General features: G+C 48.8%; 1 protein-coding gene and 1 long non-coding RNA gene across 3 annotated transcripts in view; one reads left to right on the forward strand and one right to left on the reverse strand.

Annotated features, from left to right (window-relative positions):
* Positions 1-363: 363 nt before the first annotated feature.
* LOC125402231 (uncharacterized) lies at positions 364-1,479 on the reverse strand. The gene is made up of 2 exons (XR_007232572.2): positions 1,291-1,479; positions 364-910 (listed from the first exon to the last, which is right to left on the reverse strand). It is a non-coding gene; the product is annotated as an uncharacterized LOC125402231 (long non-coding RNA).
* Positions 1,480-1,556: 77 nt separating this feature from the next.
* The window catches only part of Mmd2 (monocyte to macrophage differentiation associated 2), a 44,544-nt gene continuing 22,719 nt past the window's right edge, over positions 1,557-23,381 (forward strand). Inside the window, exon 1 of one of the 2 annotated variants that reach the window (XM_048436850.3) lies at positions 1,557-1,765. In XM_048436850.3, the coding sequence (XP_048292807.1) occupies positions 1,716-1,765 (50 nt within the window). In that variant the 5' untranslated portion in view covers positions 1,557-1,715. Of the gene's footprint in view, positions 1,766-3,684; positions 3,844-23,381 lie in introns of those variants that run through there. The other variant, XM_085683547.2, reaches the window with a different exon arrangement.

The following is a 23,381-nucleotide window of genomic DNA, read 5'->3' on the forward strand; positions in this document are numbered from 1 at the left end:
TTTAATTCCAGCTCTTGAGAAGCAGAGGCACGGGATCTTAGTGAGTTTGAGGACAGTCTGGTCTACAAAGTGAGCTCTAGGATAACCAGGAATGTTACACAGAAAAAGCAAAAAAAAAAAAAAAAAAAAAAGAAAGAAAGAAAGAAAGAAAGAAAAGACGGGGAAGCCGTGGGAGGATGAGAGGCCTTCCCAAACTTGGGGACCATCTGGTCATAGTCGGTCAGGAAACAAAGCAACGCCAGGCGGTGGAGGTGCACACCTTTCATTTCAGCATTTGGGAGGCAGAGGCAGTTGGATCTCTGAGTTCAAGGCCAGCCTGGTCTACGCAGAGAAAAAAACAAACAAAAAGCTGAGAGACAAGGGTGCTGGCACTAAGCTCACACTCTGTTTTATTCAAGGCTGTCCCGCAGACCTGGAAAGGTGCAGCCCACACTTAGGGCGGTCCTTCCTACCTCAGCCTAACCAATGTAACTCCCACAGCCAAGCTCAGAGGTTGTGTCTTCGGTGAATCTAGATGCAGCTGACAATAAACATCAAAGACCATCTTTCCTCCAGCTGGATTCTCATGTCTTCCAAACAAAGTCCCATAAAGCAGAAAGCTGACTTTTGGGGCTGGGGAGCTGGCTTCACTAGGTGAAGGGATTGACACCAAACCATGAGTTTTGGCTCCAGTTGTACATGATGTAAGGACAAGCCAACTCCGGCAAGTTGTCCTCTGACCTCCATGCACATGATAAATACAGAAAGGTAAGAGGCTGGAGAGATGGCTCAGCGGTTGAGTGCTTGCTTCTGGTGCAGAGGATTGGAGTTTGATTTCCAGGACCCACTTCATTTGGGTCACAGCCTCCAGTAACTCCAGCTCCAGGGGATCCTACACTTCGGACTTCAGGCACCTGCACTGCAAGTTCCCCTACACACACACACACACACACACACACACACACACACACACACACACACACACAGAGAGAGAGAGAGAGAGAGAGAGAGAGAGAGAGAGAGAGAGATTAAAAATTGAATAAATGTTTTAAAATATTAAAATGGAATAAAAATAATAATAAAAAGAAAGCTGGAGTTTGAAGACGTGAGGATGGACTCGGGGGTGAGGATCCTGGACATGCTGGGGTGTCCCCATCTTGGGGTGTGGCGGGGAAGGGAGGGACGACAGGACAGGAAGGTGAGTCCTAGAGACAGAGAGTCCTGGGTGTTAAGAAGGATTCAGGATTGGCAGGCTTCTCAGAGGTGCAAGGGGTAAGAGCCAGCAACAAGTAGGCTGAGGGTGGGTGCTACCTGGTCCGGTCCCCAAGCGTCCCCTGTGGCTGGCAGCCTAGCTGACTACGGCTGACAGAGGCGGTTCAGTCTAGTCCAAGCTGTCTTCTGCAGGCTGGAAAAGCGATGGGGTGGAGGGGACACCGGGAGACGCTAAAAGGAGAGAGGGGACCTCCCAGCCGAGCGATTGGCAGCGTGCTCCTGAGTCGTCCCCCACCCCACCCCGCTCCCCATATCCCGCCCCCGCCCCGCCCCCGCCACCATCTGCTCGGGATTTGCTATCCCGAGACTCCAGGCTAGGGGCTCTAGAGGCAGCCGATCCGGTGTGCTAAGGGCCGTTGAGCTGCCCGAGGATCCGACGCCCTTCCAACCTGCTGCGCCTCCTGCAGCGGCTGCCTGCGTTCCCGCGTTCCAGCCCCGGGTCGGGTGCTGATGGAACCGCGGTGATGTTCACTCTGGCCAGGCTGCTGGATTTCCAGAAAACCAAATACGCAAGGTGAGCAGCGGAGCTGGGGGGCGGGGATGGGGTGGGGTAGACAAGGGCCAGGGCTCTGAGGCCCCTTTTTCCTGTCCCTACTGCTTGGGGAATTGAGCTTGACGCCCGGGGCCAGAACAACCCAGTAACCAGGCAGTATCGTCTTCGTAATGGAGTGGAAATTGTTATCCCGCTTTTGCGCGCGGCGCCCCGGATTCTCCGCGTTTCCTTTCTCCCTTGGGCGAGGCGCTTCATCGGTCCAGAGCACAGTTTCCACATTTGCGACCCGGTGAACAACGAAAGTCCCCACCGTTAGGGACCATGGGAGGTTAGAATGAGATGATCCTTAGAAAGCACTTTGCAATGCCAGCAGGGCGGGGGAACTGTTCCATCCCTACGGGGCTCCGTGGGTAACATTTAAAAAGGATTTTACACGCACCTGGTGTCTACTCTCAAGGCAAGGCAGAGATAGGTCCCCTTTTCAGGCGGAGAAACTGAGGGTCAGAATTCAGGAGGAGGTGATTATCCCAATCTCTGGGGTCCAAGATGAGCCCTGATTTCTTTTTCTGTTTTGTTTTGTTTGGGACAAGTCTTACTATGGTAGCCCTGTCTGGCCTGGAGTCCTCTTTGTAGACCAGACTGCCCTTTGACCTCATAGAGATCTGTCAGACTCTGGAGTGCTGGTCATTCTTTATCGTTTTTGTTTTGTTTTTCGAGACAGAGTTTCTCTGTGTTGCTTTGGAGCCAGTTCTAGACCTAGCTCTTGTAGACCAGGCTGGCCTCGAACTCACAGAGATCCTATTGCCTCTGCCTCCCAAGTGCTGGGATTAAAGGCGTGCAGCACCACCGTTTGGCTCCTTATCATTTTTTTTGAGACAGTCTTGCTACGTACCCCAGGCTGGCCTTGATCTAAATGTGTAGCCAGGCTTATCTTGAACTTAATTCTCCAGTCTCAGCATCCTGAATGCTGAAATTAGGGCTGGGAGTCCACACACCATACAAGAGTATATTTTAATGAATACTGTGTATACATGATTTCAGGATGTAGTCCATCTGAACACATTATTTGTGAGATATTTTGCACTCTTTGTAAAAATCTGAAGTCTTCAATATTTAGTGTACATTCTGATTTGATTGCCTTGAAAGATTGTTATTATATCTATTTTTTTTTTTATTGTGTGTGGGCTTGTGTGCCTCCACCTTGTGGAGGTCAGGCAGCATCGTAGAATTGGTTCTCTCCTTCCAACTTTATGCAAGTTCCAGGGATTGAACTCAGGTCTCTGGGCTTCTCCTTGAACTGCTGAGCCATCTTGTCATGCCCTTCATGCCCGCCCCCCCTTTTAGAAAGTGTCTCTTCCTATAGCCCAGGCTTTTCTGAAACTCACTATGCATCCGGGGTCAGCCTGGCACAAGTGGCAATCCTTCTGCCTCAGCCTCCTGCAGGTTGGGATTACAAGTGTGTGCCAGCGTGCCTGGTTGCCTCTGTGGCTGGAGAGGTGGGCTTTTGAGAAGGGATCAGGTCTTAAGAGACAGAACTGTTTCACTTGAATGAGTGCTCGCTCTCAGAGACTGGATGAGCTCTTCCCTGAGCTGGTTGACAGCCCCCCACCCCACCCCGGGCTTGCCCCTTCTGCACTCACCCTTGAACTGAAGCCAGCAAATGGACTTTGTGAGAGCCTCTACTCTCTGTGTCCTAAGATGGCTCTAACTCACAGCTGAGGACGACCTCAGACGTCCCATCGCTCCAGTGCTGGGTGAGGTGTACTCCTCCACACCCAGTTTATGCAATGCTGGAGACGAAGATCAGTGCCTTGTACACAGTGGACAAGCACCCTGAGCTATTCCCCTGGCCCAAGAACCTCTAATCCTTTCAGCTGGCCTGTCTCAGGCATTCTGTTCCAGCAACAGAAAACAGACCTAGTGGCTGGGAAGAGAGCTCAGTTGATGAGGTGCTTGTCCCTCAAGACTGAGGGCCTGAGTCTGAACCCTAACACTCGAGCTAGAAAGCCAGATGTGGCGATGCCCTTGAAATCTCCGTGCCAGGGAGGTGGATACAAGTGGCCCTCTGGAGCTTGCCGACGATCCAGCCTCTAAATCAGGTAGGCTCTAGGTCCCAGCAAGAGACCCCTGACTCAAAAACAAGGTGGATGGTTCTGGAGGAAGTACTGACTTTCTGGCCTCCACACGAGCACATGTGTATATACTGCCTTCCGCAAATATGCATACATGCCCCCCCCACAAAGATAATGGACAGACTTCGATAAGGTCGGGGGAGGCACAGCGGGTGTTTCTTAGTTCTACCAGCATTGTCTTCTTTCTTTCTAAAATTTTGGATATCCGGAGATGCTAGGAAAAGAAGTTTGGGTTCTTTTTATCTTATTATAATTTTTAAATTACATTTGTGTGTGTGCGGGGTGTGTGCCTTGGCATTCACTTGGGGGGGTCTTAGAACAGCGTGAGGATGTTTGTTCTCTTCTTCCACCACGTGGGTTACAGGGATTAAACTGGGATTATCAGGCTTGGCAACAGCACCTTTACCACTGGGCCATCTTGGTGGCACCTGCTTTGGAGTCCCAACCATCTAATAGAGAAGTCAGATGAGGCTTCATTTCTTCGGCGATTTTTATGGTCTGTACGGATGATAAAACCTATCTTTCTTTTGATATACATTTTTTAATTTGTTACACAGCAGGACATATTCTGAAACTTAGTTCTTGAGGGTTTTTTGTTGTTTGTTTTTTTTTTGTTTTTTTTTTTTTTTGTTTTGTTTTGTTTTGTTTTTGAGACAAGGTCTTTCTCTGTAGACCGGGCTGGCCTTGGGCTTTCAGAGATCTGTCTGCTTCTGTCTCCCCAGTGCTGGGATGAGGGTCTTGTACCACTGTGCTCTGAGGGTACACTTGTTCTCATGGTAACCAATAAGCCCTTCTCCCCAGACTGAGTCAGCTTTGGGTCCTCTCACATTGGGCACTGGGGGGCATCTTTGGAGATGTCTACAGAAGTCTGTATCATGTGGCCACATGGCTGAGGCTCCTTCTACAGCAATGTCTCAGGTCAGTCATGGCCACGGGAGGCTGCAGGTCTCCGTTTTGCCTGGTGGTCATTAGGTGACACAAACCAGCGGCGGGCTGTGACATCTTGTTCACATTTTGAACTGGTTTGACCTCTTTTTTTGACCTCCAAGCTTGCTGGGTTACAGACTCACACGTGCGTGCATGCATGTTTGTTAAGCAAAGGAAGGGCAGTGTGGCTAGCCTTTGGGAATCCACCGGTAGCCAAGCTTGCACCGAAGCAGGACCTTGAGCAATCAGCTCCCTTTCTACTGAGTTTGATCCACAGGACTCACATGATGGGAGAAGAGAACTGACTCCTTGCAGATTCAGGAGGCTGAGGGAGAATTGTTAGTTTAAGGTAGCCTGGGATCAGTTGTGAGTCCCTCTGTCAAAACGAAGCAGGAGCAACAGCAACAAAGAAAAACCAAACCAAACCAAGCCAAAACAGAAACAAAAACACCCCAGCTTGTTTCCAAGCCCAGTTTAATCGCTGTCTGAAAAAAGCCCATACCATGGTCGTGTGATGGTTCATTTCATTCTTTCGCACATGTGGGTTTTGGAATATTCCACTCCTGAAATGGCACTTGGCCACATCTGTGCAACTGTGTTCAGGGGGATTTCTCATCTGTGGCCTGTATTACCCATTGTTGGCTCTGGGCACGGGCAGGCAGGTCCTGTGGTTCCCAAGTTCCAGGTCATATCCACAAGCTGCCCAGTGTGCAGTGACCGGGTCAAATGGCCCCACAGCGGAGTTCTTGCACGGGACTTGGATTTCTTCCTGAGGTCACCTAGAGACAAAGATAGGGTTCCAGCTTGTCCCACAGAGGGGTCCATGGGAAGGCTTGGAGTTGATGCTTAACTCCATCCTCACTGCTGCGTTGTTCTGCCTGTCAGTGGGACTGCTAGATGAGGTTGGAAGCATCTTTGTGGCCCTGCTCAGGACTCCTTGGTGTTGGGGGCGGGGGCGGGGCATGCAGATCCCTGAGCCGAGCACTTGCCAAGCATGCATGAAGCCTTGGGTTCCATCCTCAGCCCTGCATACACTGAATTTTATGGCTCATGCCTGCAACCCCAGCACTTGGGAGGTGGATGCAGGGGAATCAGAAGTTCAATGTTGTTGTTGGCTACTGTATATTGAGTTTGAGGCCTACATGGATTACATCAGACTCTATTTCAACCAACCAACCAAACAAACAAACAAACAAACTGGAAAGATTCATATTCCAGCCAGAATTGTGGTGTTGTGAAAAGCTGTAAGTTCTAGAAGTAGTTTCTGGCTGGAAGATGATGGGTGAGATATCTGTGGTGTTTGAGATGAAGACAGGTGTTGCCAGGTATTGGTTGTTATACTTTTGTGTGTGTGTTTTTATAGTAAGGGGCTGAGTCTAGGGGCCTTGTACCTGCTAAGCAAGCACTCTATATATCTTCAACCTCTTTTATTTTCATTTTATGTTGTGGTGCTGGGGACATACCGTAGCGTTGTTTACGGCCAGAGGCGCTCTACCCATAACCACATGCTCACCTTTTTGGTGTGTGAATTCCAGAGGCGGGGGTGTGTGTCGGTGGCCCAGGTGCATGTGTGCACATCCCAAGTGTGAAGGTCAGAGGACAACCTCTGGTGTTGGTCCTCAGGGGAGACAGAGTCTGAGGGCTTTGCCATGTAGACCAGGCTAGTCCAGTCCTCGAACCTCCAGGGACCCAGTGATCTCTGCATCTCATCTCATTGTCCCCACTCCTGACTTTTCATATGGGATCTGGGGATCTGAACTCAGGTCCTCACACTTGTAAGGCAAGCGCTTTACCGACTGAGCCCTCCCTCCAGCTCTTTGTGACTTGAGCTTTGAGACAGGGTCTACCTAAGTTGGCCAGGCTGACCCAGAACTCATTCTGTGGCCCAGGTAGGCCTTAAACACTCAGCGCTACTGTCTCAGCCTCTAGAGCGGCTGGAAAGGTAGACCCGGGTCCCTGGGCTCTGCTACAGTGGTGATTGTTTATGCAGCCGTTGCTTGCGATCGGCCTATTTTCAGAGCAGTTAGGACGTAGTTTGTAGAAAGTTACTCTGTCAAGGTCAGTGGGGCTGTCTGAGAAGTTCTTTCTTCTTGGCAGGCCTGTGGGACTTCGGCTGGTTTCTGTGCGTGTGGAGAGTGGGTGACGGGAGGTGGAGGGCATTTGCTTGTTTTCCTGTGTTATGGCAGATGGCCTTGCACAGGGTTTCTTGGGATCCAGATGAGAGGCTTGTTATCCATCACTTGTCGACTCCCCCCGCTCCGCCCTGTCTGATCTTGCTAGTCAGCCTGCTGCTGGGCACATTGTCTTCCTCTTTGTGGGTGTGGGTATGTATACTTGCTTGTGTGTACGTGTGAACACATGCACACATGTGGAGACCAAAGGGTTTTGGATCCTTGACTTTCACCTTGTTTGAGACTTGTTTGCCACTGAGAACACGAGCTGCTCTCAGGCTTCTGCAGAGTCCGCTGTCTCGGCCTCCCATCTTGCTATACGATTGCTGGTATTCCAGGTGTGCTTTGCTGCACCCGGCGTCAGGTGGACTCCAGGGTCTGAACCCAGGTCCGCATGCTTACAAGGCAGGCACTTTGCCCACTGAGCAATCTCCCCAGCCCTGGTATATTTTTGAAATCCCCATTTGGTTTGCTTAAGCTGCTGCTTCGGTTTTCTGCTTCCCCCGCACATCACACCCACGCCAACCAATGACAATGGCAGTGCCAACCACAGGAAGAATAGTTAGTCTCCATAGCAGAGCATGTGCCCCCTCAACCCCGTTCCCCATGAGACACAGGGGTTCGGAAACAGGCTTGGAATTGCCCTTGCTACCCATGCTTGGGTGGGAATTAGCGAGGCCCTCAGAACATGCAGTCTGCAGGCCACCTCCTTCATTAATTCACACTGCCTGGCATCGCCTGCTCTCTCTTGCGTTCAGTCACTGCCTGGCATCTGTAGGTCACCCCCTTCATTCACTCTTTTACTGGCCAGACATTTGTAGGGTGCAGCAAGTATACAAATGGGGAGCCACATACCATATGCCCTGTTATTTATTTATTTATTTATTTATTTATTTATTTATTTTGTGACAGTATCTTGCTCCATAGCCCAGGCTGACCAGGATAGCTCCATCTACTTGCTTCAGCCCCCTGAGTAGCTGGGATGACATCTCTGCACTACCATGCCTTGTTAATTAACTTTTTTTCTTGATGTCACAGCGTCAACATTATTCTATTTATATAAACAATTTTCTCTTATATTTGAATTGTTAACAGCCCTAACTTGAAACTCTGCTGTCAGATAGAGTCACATGAACCACCTGTGACTACTTTATCTTAACTAGAAATCACTGAATTAACTAAAATGAGAAAGGTTGCATCTCAGCTACCTTGGCCACATTTTCAGGGCACAGGATGTCTATGGCTGGTGGATTCTATTCTGCATAGAAGAAATCTGGAACGTTTTTGCAGACACTTCTCTTGGAGAGCAAGAGCATTAAAATGTACATGAAGCTTGTTGTGGTTTGCACCTGGAAACCCGAGGCAGGAGGATTGCCCATTGGAGGTCAGCTTGGGCTGCACAGTGAGACCTTGTCTGAAAAGGGGAAGGTATGGGCCTCATGCATCTTATTCAAGGGCTCTACCAGTGAGCTCTATTTCCAAGGCAGTATTGAAAGTATTTAAATAAAGATAGTTTTTTTTTTCTTTGATAATATGATTGGATCTTGGGAAATGGAACAACTCTACGCAGAGTTCTGTGTCTTTTTAGTTGCTGGTGTGAAGAACGGGGAGTGGTTCCTTGATACCTGTATTAGACCAAAAGTGATCTGTGAGTACTGTGGTGTTCGCAGACTCCGTGTGCCCGCCTTTTGGAAGCGATGGTCTGAGAGAAGAAGAAGAGAAGGGTCCCCTTGCCCTGGAGTCTTGGCACATGATACCTTCTCAGGCAGGAGCCTGGGGCACCCGTGGCACCCAGGATATGAGTCTTGTCACAGAAGTCAGTCTACCTTCTTTTCAGTGTGTGTGTGTGTGTGTGTGTGTGTGCGCGCGCGCGCGCGCACAGGCGCACGTGCAAGCATGTGATCAGAAGTCAATGTTGTGTCCTCCTCAATCATTCTCCATCTGGTTTTTTGTTTGTTTTTTTTTAATTTAATTTTATTTTTATTTCTTGAGACAAAGTTTCTCTGTGTGACAGCCCTAGCTGTCTTGGAATTTACTCTTGTAGACCAGGCTGACCTCAAACTCACAGTGCCGCGGACCAACTCTCTTGGAGATCGATGACCGAGGGGGAACAGGGGTGAAGGCTAAGGAGAACCCAGGATTCGGCGAATGACAGACAGACACAACTCTAATGAGGTTTGAATCTGCTGCAACTTTACTAAAATTCAAGCATCACTTTTATGAGATTACAGAAGGAAGTTGGCAGACACAAAAGCTTACATAGAAAAAATGATCCGCCTGCCTCTGCCTCCTGAGTGCTGGGATTAAAGGTGTGCGCCACCGCTGCCCAGCTCCATCTTTACCTTTTAGACAGGGTCTCTCACTAAACCTGAAGCTCACTACTTTTGCTCCACTGACTGACCAGTGAACCCCAGGATCTGCCTGTTTCTTCCTCCCTCTAGTACTGGGATTGCAGGCACGTGTGACTTCGAACAACTTTCTATGTGGTGGCTGGGGGTTTGAACTCAGGTCCTCATGCGTGCACAGCCAACAGCTTACCCACTGAGTCATTACCACAGCCCCCCACCCCAAATGGACCATCGTAACAATTTTAAGAAGTGTGTGTGTGTGCATTTGAGGGAGAGAGAGAGAGAGAGAGCAAGCGAGCGCAGGAGAGCATGTGGTTCTCTCTACCATGCTTTTCTTGTCTCTGTGCTGAGCATGCAGCTTGTGTGGCCTGCACAGACTACTCCTGTGAGACAGTTCTCCTGTCTCTCCCTCCTGTCTCAGGGCAGGAGTGCTGGGATTACATATTTGCACCCCCACATATCTTTTTGCTTGTTTGTTTTTTTTAAAGGCAGGCTCCAGGGATCACACTCAGGTGGTCAGCCTTACACAGCCAGCGCTTTTACCCTCGGAACCATCAGGCCAGCTCTGTCTTCATCGTTCTCAACTGCTCAACTCAGTGGCAGGAAGCACGCTTACCTTGTGCTGCTACCACCTGCTTCTAGAACTTTCCGTCTTCCTGACATGAAACTCTGCAGTCATTGAACGCTAAATCTGTGTTCTTCACCTCAGCCTCTGGCTCCCATCACTCTCTTTTCCGTATTGTGTCTGTCTCCCCCCCCCCCCCCCCCCCCCCGTTTCTGCAGACAAGGCTGGTCTCTTAACTCTTTAACCTCCGCAGTGCTGGGATCGCAAGTGAGCGCTAACGCACAGCCTGCTTTATCTCCCTATGATTTTAGCTACCCCGAGACCCGCACAGCAATGGAATCACGCAGTGTTTGCACCTGACCTGAGTACATGTTGTGGTTCTGGCCGGAATTCCCTGCCTTTTTTAAGGCTGAGGTGACATTCTACCGTAGATCTGTATCGGCGCCATCTTTTGTTTGGAGCAGTAGTGGATGGACCTGGAGATGTGGAGAAGCTCTTCCCGGGCCTGTCTAGTGTCCATTGACTCTGGAAGGCTGTGCTAGTGATGGGTGTCACATCCCCAGGGACTCCCAGTACTCAAGGACCCTTGAACAGTCTTATCTGCACCAGTGACAGTTGCTTCCCTGTATCCTGACCTGCAATGCCCTCCATGGACCCGAAGCTTTGGTGTTTACGGAAAACTTGCTTGCAACATGATTTCTGTCACTTCCTGTTGTCCCTGCTTCTCTTTCCTTCCTCCACCTCATCTTCTCCCTTCTCCTCCTATTTTTTTTATTTTATTTTTTTGAGATAGGGTCTCATGTATCCCAGGCTAGCCTCAAATTCATTGTATAGCTGAAGATGATTTTGATCTGATCCGCCTGCCTCATGCACTTCTTCCCCTGAGTTCTGAGAATTCGTTAAAAAAAGAAAAACTGGGTGTGGAAGTTGGGCAGTGGTGGTGCACGCCTTTAATTCTAGCACTCGGGAGGCAGAGGCAGGTGGATCTCAGTGAGTTTGAGGTCAGCCTGGTCTTCAAAGTGAGTTCCAGTACAGCCAAGGCTACATAGAGAAACTCTGTCTCAAAAAACCAACCAACCAACCAAACAAACAAACAAAAAACATCTGGGTGTGGAAACCAAGACTTCCACATACTGGGCAAACTACTCCTTTTTAAACTTAAATGACTTCAAAAATAATAAAAAAAAATCTGTCTGTCTGTCTCTCTTTGTGTGTGTGTGTGTGTGTGTGTGTGTGTGTGCGCGTGCGCGTGTGTGTGTAGAAGGCGTGGGCGAGGGCATCTTTTGGGAGGGTCTCTCTTGTTTCTGCCGTGCTTCATACTCTAGGCTAACTGGCCTGCCTACTTCTAGGCAATCCTCCTGTCTCTGCTTAGTGCCTCTTCTTAAGGCTAGGCTGGCCTAACTCACTCTTTAGACCAGGCTAGTCTGGAACTCAGAGAACTGCCTGCCTCTGCCTCCCCCACGTGCTGGGATTAAAGGTGTGTGCTACCACCTCCCGGCTTCCATGTGACTTTGTATGTGGTCTTCAGGATCGTATGGTCAGTGCTTTTGCCTGTTGAGCTATCTTACCAGCCACTCACTTAAAAAAAAAAGATTTATTTATTTTTATGTATACGATGTTCTGTCTACACGTACACCTGCATGCCAGAAAGAGGGCGCCAGATATCATGGATGGTTGTGAGTCACCATGTGGTTGCTGGGAATTGAACTCAGGATCTCTGGAAAAGCAGCCAGTGCTCTTAACCTCTGAACCATCTCTCCAGATCCCACTCATTTTTTAAAAGACAGGTTTTTTTGTTTTTTTTTTAAACTAAGTTGCCTAGGCTGCTCTTGAACTCACTCTGCAGCCCAGGCTGTCTTTGAACTCATTCTATAGTCAGGCAGGCCTTAAATTGTGAACCTCCTGCCTCAACCTTCCAAGTGACTGACTTGACAGACATGCATCACCAGGCCCAGTTAGACCTGAAACACTGCAGTCACCAAATACGTGGGTTCCCCACACATCATGGGTCCTCATTTTAATTCATTTCTTTTTCCCCTTCCTCTATAGCTCTCTGCCTCAGCTGATGCATGCGTCTACATAAGCATGCATGTGTGTGGGAGTGCATGTGTATTGTGTATAATGTGTGCATGTATGCTTGCATGTGCATGTTGGGGGTGGCATGAGTGTCACGGCACATGTATGGTTGGAGAATGACACCATAGGAGTGCTGGGATGACACATGTATGTGTCACTGTGTCCAGCTTTGAGTCAGGCTTTCCGTGAGTACTGGGGACCCGAATTCAGCCCTCATGCTTGTACAGCAAGCGCTTGCTGAGCCACCTCCCCAGCCCTCCTTGATTCGTTTATAATAGCAACCCCCAAGCCTTAGCTTGGACTCCAAAAGTTAAAGACTGGGTCCCATAGACTGTGCCTATTTTGGTTGTTGATCTTAAGTAACTGGTCCCTAAATTGCCCACACACTGGTGCATGTGGCTACAGATTTGGGTCTCCAAGAACAGGGGGCCACTTGACTAATATTATATACATATACATACATATATATATACACATATATATTTGGGTGTGTGTGTGTACACATAAGTGCCGTGGCCTTCATGTGGAGATCAAAGGACAACTCTCAGGAACCAGTTCTTCCTCCTGCAGGATCCAGGGATCAAACTCAGGTCGTCAGGCTTGGCAGCAAGCCCTTTTATCCCCTGAACCATTTTGCTGGCCCACATTCATTTTTACCATTTATTGTAACTGTGTGCAGATGAAGAGCTGGGATGGATTCCTAAGTCAGGGACCACTGCCCCTGTGGAGTCAAGGTAGCCCCTTCATGTCCCCTGTATCTCAGATCCATCCTCAGCCCAGACTGCCATGTTCTCAGGCTGAGGGTCTGAGCTCTGCAGCCCTGGGATCTGAGGACAGATTTCCGCCAGGCACCATGGGGCAAGAGGACAAGTGGGGAGGTCAGGGCCCATGGGGATTCTGCAGTCTGGTTGTTAATAATTACCAGCGATTGCTCCTTCAGTTGGACGTCTGTAGCTAGTGTTGGTGCAAGAGAGGGAGGGGAGAGGTTGTGTCATGTTGTGAGTTGTCTGACCCACAGGGGGCAGCACTAGGAAGACGTCCACGGGCGGCTGGGGAGATGGCCCAGTGGTTAAGAGTGCACACTGCTCTTGCAGAGACCCTGAGCTCAGTTCCCAGCACCCATGTGAGGCATCCCATAATTCCAGCTGCGGGGGATCTGATGCCCTCTCCTGGGTTCTGGGGACACCTGTACTCTTGTCCATTCATCCCCAAATATATATATAATTTGATAATAATGATGATGATGACATTCATGGGGCTAATAAGATGCCTTGACAGGTAAAGGCTCTTACTGCCAAGCCTCATAAGCCAGGTTCAATCTCTGGTATCCACATGGTGGAAGTAGATAGCTAACTCTTGCAAGTTATCCTCTGACCTTCACACATGTGCCAAGGCACACATGCAGCCCCTCCACAAATAAATAAGTAAATAGATGTAATAAAAATTTTAAAGGCGTGGTGGCACACACCTTTGATCCCAACGCTCCTGAGGCAGAAGCAGGAGGATCTCTGAGTTTGAGGCCAGCCTGGTCCACAGAGTGAGTTCCTGGACAATTAGGGCTATACAAAAAAAACCTGTCTCAAAGCCCAAATAAATAAATAAGTAAATAAGCACATTCATGGGGTTGGGAAATGGTTCACTGGTACAGTGCTTGGTGTGTATGATAACCTGAGTTCAGATCCTCAGTTGTCATGTAAAAACCAGACGTGACACGTTTGTAACTCCCATATTGGGGTTGGAGCAGAGACAGAGATAGGAGGTTTCTGGGAGCTTGCTGGGCAGCCAGTCTAGCTGAAACAGAGAGCTGCAGGTCCAGTGAGAGACCTTGCCTCAAAAAAAATAAGATGGAGATTGATGGAGGGAGACACGTGATGCCTCTAAGTGCTACAGCACCCATGCGTGAGCACCCATAAATAAGCATGAGCACACACCACACATCTGGACAACTTACAGTTCAGCATTGAAGAATGCCATGAAAGGAGCTCAAGGCAAGAACCCAGAAGCAGACAGTACAGAGACAGTGCTTCCGTAAGCAGCCCATTCTTCCCTCTGCAAAGGGGTGACTCTGCCCACACTGATCCTCTCCCATCAACTTGTTGTTAAGAAAATGCCTCAGAGGGCTGGAGAAATGGCTCAGTGGTTAAGAGCACTGACTGCTCTTCCAGAGGACCGGGGTTCAATTCCCAGCACCCACATGACAGCTCACAACTGTCTGAAAATCCAGTTCCAGGGGATCTGACACCTTCACACCAATGAACATAAAATAAAGATAAATAAATCATTAAAAAAAAGAGAGAGAAGCTAAAAAAGCAACAAAAAAAAATGCCTCAGAGACATGGCCACCATCCAATCTGATGGAGGCTGTTCCTCATCCCCTCTTTCCAAGTGTCTCCGGCTTCTGTCAAGTGGACAAAAACTAAGCCGAAAAGTTGGTAAAGGGCTCACCACAATAGCTTGGGGAACTGAGTTCAGTCTCTATCTCCCGCATACAAATCTGGACATGGCGGCATGTGTTTCTAACTCGAGTTGGTGAAGTGGAGGCAGGCGGATTCCTGGAGTTCCCTGGCTAGCCAGGCTAGCCTACTCAGGTGGACCCCAGTCAGTGGGAGGTCCTGGCTCAAAAAACAAGATGGACAGCTCCTGAGAAGCAAGACTGAGGATTCACATCTGACATCCACACGTGTGTCTGCACACTCAAGTGCACCCACACACAGTAACACACAGACATACACAGACACACACACACACACACACCATTCTCCATTTTCTTTGTGAACAATTAGGTTTACCAATTATAAATCTAAATTTTAAAATATTTATTTACTTACTTGCTTATTTATTTAATTTTGAGACAAAGGTCTCATTATATAGCTCTGACTGTTCTGGAACTTACCATGTAGACTAGACTGGTCTCAAACTTAGGGAGCTCCACTTGCCTCTGCCGCTGTGTTGAGACCAAAAATGGTCTCAACACCATTAAGATTTATTTTTAATAAATAAATTATTTATTAAAATAATAAATTGCACCTGGTTAAGATTTATTTTTTTTAAAATTATGTGTGTGTGTGTGTGTCCACGTGAATGCAACATCTGCAGAAGTTGGAAGGCTGTTGGATCCCCTGGGGCTGGAATTACAGGCAGCCATGAGTCGTTCATTCTGGGTGTTACCTCTGGAAGAGCAATAAGTGCTCTTAACCACTGAACCATCTCTCCAGCCCCTTTTGTCGTTGTTGAGACAATGGAGTCTTACACAGTAGCCCATGCTTGCCTAGAACTCACTATATGTCCCAGGCTCTCCTTCACTCCCAGCCATCCTCCTGCCTCTGTCTCCTGAGAGCTGGCACTTCAGGAATGAGCCACCTCTGTACCTCGTGTGTTCACGACATGAGCAGTTGCTGAGTGTGCCCGGCACGGTTGTAATCTCAGCAATCTCACCGTACAACAAGTGGAGGTGGGAAAACAATGTGTGTCAGACCAGTCTGGGCTTACAGCAAGAACCAGAACCTGGGCCAGTCAACCCCTTCCAACACAGAACAAAACAATCGCTTGCCCGTGCCTGTGACCTTCAGGCTCTGTCCTGGGTGCTGGGCTCCAGGGCCAAGACAATTTCCTGCCCTCCGATAGTGTACATTAGTGTTTATGTTTCGCTAACAGAGCCGAGAAGTGTGGTCGGGTGAGTGCAGGGAGGGGTGGATGAGGTAAAGCGTGGACTGTGATGTCTTCATGGGCTACAGGGAGAGGTGAGGGAAGGTAGAAGTGGTATACAGTAGGTGCCGACTAGTGGCAGACTGGTTTAGAGGGCCACTGGCCATGCTAGTGGAGCTGCCGTTTCAGCACTGGTCATAGTGTGCCCTCCCCTCCCTCCTTCCTGTCCTCTCTGTTTCCAGGATAGGGTCTCGTTATGTAGCTCAAAATCACCTTGTAGGCAAAGCTGGCTTTCAACTCATCATGTAGCCCAGGGAGACCTCAACTTCATGATCCTCCTGCTTCAGCTTCTGGAATGCTGTGATGATCTACACCACCATGCCTATTCGTTCTTCCTTTTCTGTTGGTGTGTGTGTGTGTGTGTGTGTGTGTGTGTGTGTGTGTGTGTGTATGGATGAATGGATGAGGTATGTGTGTGTGTATATGGATATGTACATGTATGTGGAGGCCAGAGGGGTGTGTGTGTGTGTGTGTGTGTGTGTGTGTGTGTGTGTGTGTATGGGTATGTACATGTATGTGGAGGCCAGAGGTGAACTTGTGATGTCATTCCTCACCTTTATTTTGTAACAGACTCTCTCACTGGCTCAGAACGTGCCACATAAACCAGGTTGGCTGGCCAGCGAGCCCCAAGGGTCTGCCTGTTCTCGGCTCTTTGACTCTGGGGTCACAGGTGTACACCACCACCCTTGGCTTTTCTTTACATAGGTCCAGAGAACTGAGCTCAGGGCCCTGTGTTTGAAAGGCAAGCACTTCGCCAACCCATCTCCCAGCCCTCTTTTTAATAGCATTTTTAAGTTATGCATATGTTTGTGTGTGTTCATGTGTGGGTAGTATATGTGGGTGCTGGTGCTTATGAAGGCCAGAGGTATCAGAAGCCCTGGAGTTGGAGTTATGGATGGTTGCGAACCAAACACAATCTTAACCACTGAGCAAGCCAACCCCATTTTATTATTTATTTATTTATTTGTTTATTTATTTATTTTTGGGAGAGGGTTTGTCTGTGTAGTCCTGGCTGTTCTGGAACTTGATTTGTAGACCAGGCTAGCCTTGAACTCACAGAGCTCTGCCTGCCTCTGTCTCCCGAGTTCTGGGATTAAATGTGTGCCTCCACCACCCAGCCTCGTTTTTATCTTTTGAAGACATGACTGTAGCCCAGGTTGTCTTGAACTCACTTTTAAGCCCGGGTGGTCTTGACTTTTTGTTTTCTGAGACAGGTCACTGGCCTCATGTATTTGGACAGGATGTCATGGTGGTTGGAGCATGTGGAGGAGAGCTAGGCACAGGAAGTAGAGAGAGACAGGAAGTGACCAGGAATAATATCCTCTGAAGGACCCACTCCCAGTGACCTACTTTCCCCCAGATATATCCCACCTCCAAAACTGTCCATCATCTCTCAGAATAGCAGGCCATCTGGAGACAACACATTCAACACATGAGCTTGTGGGGACAAATCATATTCAATTCATAACGGAGTTCGTATAATGCAATATTATCTTTAAATTGTCTCAGGCTGTTTGGACAGCTATTCCAAAATGCCAAAGACTGAACAACTAATGAACATCTGTTTCTAGAATTTCTTCCCTGGGGAAATGGGAGTAGTACCCACCCCTCCTCATAAGGTCCCAGTGACAAGCCAAAGTCTGAATCCATGGGTTCTCTCTGGAGAAATCTATGTGTTTATTGGACTTGCTTACAGTACATGGCTGAGGTTGCTTACAGGAATGTGGGGTACCCCAAAGCAGCCACATCAGATAATCTTTGCCAGCACGGATGGTGACTTTTCCTTGCCTGTACAGATAGAGTCCCTTCAGTTAACCTCCCAGCAGGTGTACCCCAGCAGCTCTAGGACACAGAAGCCACTTGTAGTTAGGAGAGAATGGCATCCGAATGGCTATGAGGAGCAGCTGGATGCTCAGGTGAGTGTCCAGTGATCCCTTGATGAGGGGATGCCAACCATGATGAACTGGTGCAGCGGGCACAGCTCCTCTGATGAAGGTAGTGGCTGCTTGCTTGAGGACCAAGTTTTACAACAGAAATCGAGGTCATAGATGGTGTCGCACGCTTGTAACATCAGCACTCGGGATGTTACCCGGAGTTTGTATCACGAGGTGGATCAGGAGTTCAAGGTCATCCTTGGCTATGTAGATTCAAAACCAGTTTGGGCTATGTTGGACCCTGTCTCAAACACCAAAGTGAATCACAAACACAATCCGAATCAGTTAGAAATTGCCTCGAAGTGCCAGGAACTTTGAATTTGAGATGAGATTTCCAGCATGGTCTGTGTTTGCCAGGTTTCCGATGCCCAAATAGTTCTTGTACCCTCACATAGTACCAAGGCTGGAGAGAACTGGTCCTCTGAGGAGAGCATGAATTCCATTGATGAGGCTCACACTCCTGACTTCGTTGTCTCAGAACCTTTTCTCCTGATGCAGTCTTATCCAGCTTGTACCGTATGAATTTGGCAAGGGGGCATGAGCCTTTGGCTCACGATACTGGGGCTCACCAGATTTTACAATTTGACTCAAAGGCCATCCTGCCAGCTGTCTCTTCCAGGAGGGTTGGTTGAACCCAGAGTCTTGTCTATGAGCAGGCGTTGATAGCCCATTGGCCTCTGTTTGCTCAGAACGCTTCCTCAATGCCCCTTCCTGCAGGATATTTGGGGAGCATTCAATTGCTTTGTAAGAGGTATCCTCATTTGGAATTTTGGAATAATGGGGTTGTTTCTCTGGATTCCAACAATGCTGCTGCTCCTTCTTCTTCTTCTTCTTCTTCTTCTTCTTCTTCTTCTTCTTCTTCTTCTTCTTCTTCTTCTTCTTCTTCTTCTTCTTTCTCTCTCTCTCTCTCTCTCTCTCTCTCTCTCTCTCTCTCTCTCTCTCTCTCTGTATTCATGTGTGCATGAGTGTGCACCAGCCTGAGGTCAATGTTTTGTGTCTTCCTCAGTTGCTCTCTGCTCTCTTACCTTATTTTTGAGGCAGTGTCTCTCATAGAACTTGGAGTTCACTAATTGGGCTGGACTGACTGTCTCTATGCCCCTTTCCCCCAACCAAGCTAGGGTTACAGATACACCCTGCCTCACTCAGTTTTTTCATGGGTGTTAGGAGATTTAAACTCAGATATTCATGCTTATGTGACAAGCACTTACCATCTGAGCCATCTTTCTAGTCCATATTTTTCAGACAGAGATTTTTGAGGTCCAGGTTGGTTTTGAACTCTCAATGTAGTTCAGGCTGATCTTGAACTCTGTTCCTCCTGCCTCCATTTCCGGAGTGCTGGGATTATAGGTTTGTGCTACTATATCCAGCTATCATCTATCTATCTATCTATCTATCTATCTATCTATCTATCTATCTATCTATCTATCTATCTATCTATCTGTCATCTCCCTGTCTGGTCTTCTGATCTTCTGAAGTCTGGGTTTACCAGTTGAGGCTGGCCTTAACTTAGAGCTACCAGCATGCCTGGGTTTATTCTTTGTTATGTAGCCCAGGCTGGTATCAAACACTATTTAGCTGAGAATGGCTGCTGATACTTCTGCCTTGGTCTCCAGAGTGGTAAGATTACAGGCAGACATCCTGACACCCAACTTCTTACTTTTAATGAATTCATATTTAATTAACTATGTGGCTGGTGGCTCCATAGCAGCACAGATGTACCACCCGGGGCTTAATGATATTCGCAATTGACATTTTTGAAAAGAAAAGCGGAGTGCATGATGCATTTCGTGCACAGCTCAACAGGAGACAAGACATCGATGCTTCCAACTACGTTACATTGATCGTTGGAGATAATGGTCAGCTCCTGTTGCCTAGCAACCTCACATCCACTGGTCCCTCTGGCCATTAGTTATCAAGATCAGAATCAATTCTGTCAGTCATTAGGGTGCTGCAGTTTCCTGATTACCCCTTCCAGTATTTTCTCTTAATAAAGAGGACCCTGCCTGCTTCCCCAGCTGTTACTTCCCGTATCTTTCATTGAGTATTTCAAAGTGGTTGGATCCAAGAAAAAGCCAAGGATGTATTTCGAAGAAAGATCTCAGAGGGAAACAAATCGATTCGAATGCATTTAGAGCATGGATAGCCTTAGATGTATGGATGCTACAGCTCTGTGAACCCCTGGGAGGGAGGAAGGGATGAGGGAGGGAGGGAGGGAGGAAGAGAGAGAGAGAGAGAGAGAGAGAGAGAGCACAATTTGCTCCAGAATGTGTGAGTCTCCCAGGGAATCTATTTGTGGCTACCTTACTTGAGAGCCAATGCCTGGATTCTGTGTGTGTTTGGGGCGGGGGATGAAATTGGAATGAAAACAGGCTGTTCCATGTGTCAGAAAAAAACTGTATTATTTATTTATTTATTTGTGTGTGTGTGTGTGTGTGTGTGTGTAGGGGTGCAGCACATATGTGTAGCAATCAGAGGCTAACCGTCCAGAGTTGGCTCTTGCCTTCCACTGTGTCGGTCCCAGGACTGAACTAAAGAAGTTAGGTTTGGAGGCAAGTTCTGTTACCCACTGAGCCTTGTCATTGGCCTCTGTATTTTTGTTATTTGACACAGGGTCTCACTACGTAGCTTAGGCTGGCCTCAAACTAGTGATCTTCCTGTATCAGCCTCTTGAGCGCTGTGATCACAGGCATGTGTCATTGCATGGTGCCTTAACTAACTTTCTTCCCTCTCTCCCTCCCTCTCCCCGTCCCTTCCTTCTAGACAGGATCTCATGTATCCCAACCAGCCTCAAACTAGCTATGTAGCTGAGGATAACCTTGAATTCCTGATCCTCCTGCCTTTACCTCCCTAGTGCTAGAGTTACAGACATGCTCCACCACGTCTGATTTTATGTAGTTATGGTGGGCTCCAACCGTGACCCTCAAGCGTGTTTGGCGAGCACTACCCACTTAGCCTCGTCCCTGGCCTTTAGTGTACATGTCTTATAAACCTCTCACGTGCATCTCAGGCTGACACGATAGCTTGGAGCTGCGGTTTGCGCATCTGTGCTGTGGCGTGGTGTCAGGGTTTCCTTTGCTGGACTGAACTCTGCAGGGAGCTGGACTTGGGGTCTTCAGAGCAGAGCACAAAGGCCAACTGGGATGGACCCTCTCTTTGGAGCTGTGAGTGAGGCTGCTGGTGTGTACGGGCTAGGGAGCAGGACTAGCTCGGGACCTAAGCCTTCCCCTAAGCGAAACTCCCCTGGGTGTACCATAGCAGAGCTATGTTGGTGGTAGGGCACAGTGCTTGCTGATTGCTAGTGGGGAGAGGGGAGAGTGAACGTACTGTCCTGTGTGCAGTGTTTCCGTCTGTAGAATGGTAACACCAGTTATCCTCCCAGTAGAGGAACTGCCTGTGACATGTTCCTGAAGGAGCTCAGCAGGGGGATTCCCACGCCTAGTACTGGAACTTGAACTCAGGGTCTCCTGCAGGCTAGATGAGTACCCACTGTTAATTTATGCCTCTAGCCCCTCACTGGGGGATTCTAGGCAGGGGCTCTACCACTGAGCCACACCCCAGCCCCTCACTGGGGGATTCTAGGCTGGGGCTCTACCACTGAGCCACACCCCAGTCCCTCACTGGGGGATTCTAGGCAGGTGCTCTCTCACTGAGCTGTTCCCCCTGCCCTTTTTACTTTTTATTTTTAGACAGGGTCTCATTACGTTCTCCAAGCTGATCTTGAACTCCCTCTGCAGCTCAGGCAGACCTGGAACTTGCTATCCTGCCTCAGCCTCCCAAGTAGTTGGGGTGACAAGCCTGCAGCCCTAGGCCTGGCTTGCCTGACCATTTTGATGCCATGCGGAGTCTCAGGTGGCACAAACCCAAGGTCTGTTTCCCAGAGACCGAGCCAGGTCACTGTGAGCCTTGTGGGAGGAGCCCTGAATATATATGAATGGACACAAAGAAACTGCCTGGGGCTCTAAAGAGAGGGAGCACTGCCTCCCAGGGCCCCACTTGTTCCTGGCTGTCCTTGGCCTCTGTGGGACCGACAGACAGAACTCCCTTTGTCCAGGAGTCTGGGCAAACCTCTTTAGTCTCTTGTCCAAGGGACTCAGGGTCGCCACTGGCAGGCACCAGCCCAGCGGGGGAGGGGTAATGACTGGAGCAACTTTCTCCTTCTCTCCGGGGACCTCCACACCCTAGTGACAGGCTAGAGAGAGAGAGAGCCCACGGAAGCGAGGCAGGGTCTCCCAGTCCCCCTCAGCCTCCTCTCTCCATCAGTTCTGACCCCATTCGGCTTGGTCAGGCTCCCCCTTTTGTCTGCTGTTGAAATAAATGGGAACACACCGGGATAGGACACAGGCCACTCCGCCTCGCCCACTGCTCACCGTATTTCTATGTCCAGCCCTGATTCCTTCCAGATGTGGCCTGGCAGGTCCCCGTGTGGAGTTCCCATCTTTCACTCCCTTTCCCCTGTGGATGGCATCCAGGGGGTTTCTGACAGTGATTTTAGCCAGCGCTGAGCCCACCCAGCAGAAAAGAAAACAAACTGGGCCTTTGTTTATAAAGTTGTTTACATCTCCTTCGTGTGTGTGTGTGTGTGTGTGTGTGTGTGTGTGTGTAACACTGCCACTGGAAGTGAGACATTTTATTTCAGAGCAGTGGAGCTCATACAGATAACAAATGGAGGTCAAAGGACAACTTTTGGGGGCCAGTTCTCCCTTTCTACTATGTGGGTCCTGGGGAACTGAATTCAGGTCATCAGGCTTGGCTTCAGGCTCCTTTATCTTTCTAACTTTTAGCCACCCCACCCCCTCCCAACATGTATATATTTTTTTCTTTCGGGTCTTGAGCACTGATTTAAAACTTGTATTTTAGTAATTAAAATGTGTCTGGCTTATTAGATTTTTTTCTCTTTCTCTTTCTTTCTTTCTTTCTTTCTTTTTTTTTTCTTGTTTTTTCGAGACAGGGTTTCTCTGCCTAACAGCTCTGGCTATCCTGGAACTCACTATATAGACCAGGCTGGCCTCGAACTCACAGAGATCCCCCTGCCTCTTCTTTCCGAGTTCCGGAGTTAGAAGCGTGCACCATCACTGCCCTTTTAAATCTCATTAAAGTGCCATGGGTGTGGCTCTGAGGTAGTTAGCATGAGGGTCTACCCGAAGTACCACCATCAGTCACTATCAATTAATCAATGAATGAATCAATCAATAGGGCTGGGGTGTGGCTCAGTTGGTAGAGTGCTTACCTAACATGTTGAAAGCCCTGGGATCCATGTCTAGCACTGCGTTAACCAGATGTGGGCGGCACATGCCCAGCATCCCTAGCCAGGTGTGGGCGGCACATGCCCAGCATCCCATCTTGGGCAGCAGATGCGAGGATTGCTGTGATTTCAAGGCCAGCCTGGACTATCTCTAAAAGCTAGTATATCTCTCGTCCTCTTTGCATCACGTCTTTTCCCAGTGTAGCTGGTAGTCGGGTCTGGCTGGCTTTCCCTCATAGTTCCTGCTTTTCCAGGTTAGCAAAGTGGCCTTGCCCCTTAAAGACTGTGTGACAAGCCAGGCGTGGTAGCGCACATCTGCCATCCTAGCACTGGGGGGGGGGGGGGAAGCGGGAAGCCCGAGCATCCATGGCTAACCTGGGCTACATAGTGATACCCTATTTAAAAGCAAAACATCTAGATTGTAGTTCCACTTGTCCTTACCTTGATGAATCGACTTCTCAGATGTGTCTGTGAAGATGTCACCTCCACGGTTGGGACTGGGGAGTTTGTCATCTTGTAACGTGACTGCCGTGCAAG

Source organism: Myodes glareolus, chromosome 2, assembly GCF_982192425.1.
Source record: "Myodes glareolus chromosome 2, mMyoGla1.1, whole genome shotgun sequence".
Taxonomy (NCBI): Eukaryota; Metazoa; Chordata; class Mammalia; order Rodentia; family Cricetidae; genus Myodes; species Myodes glareolus.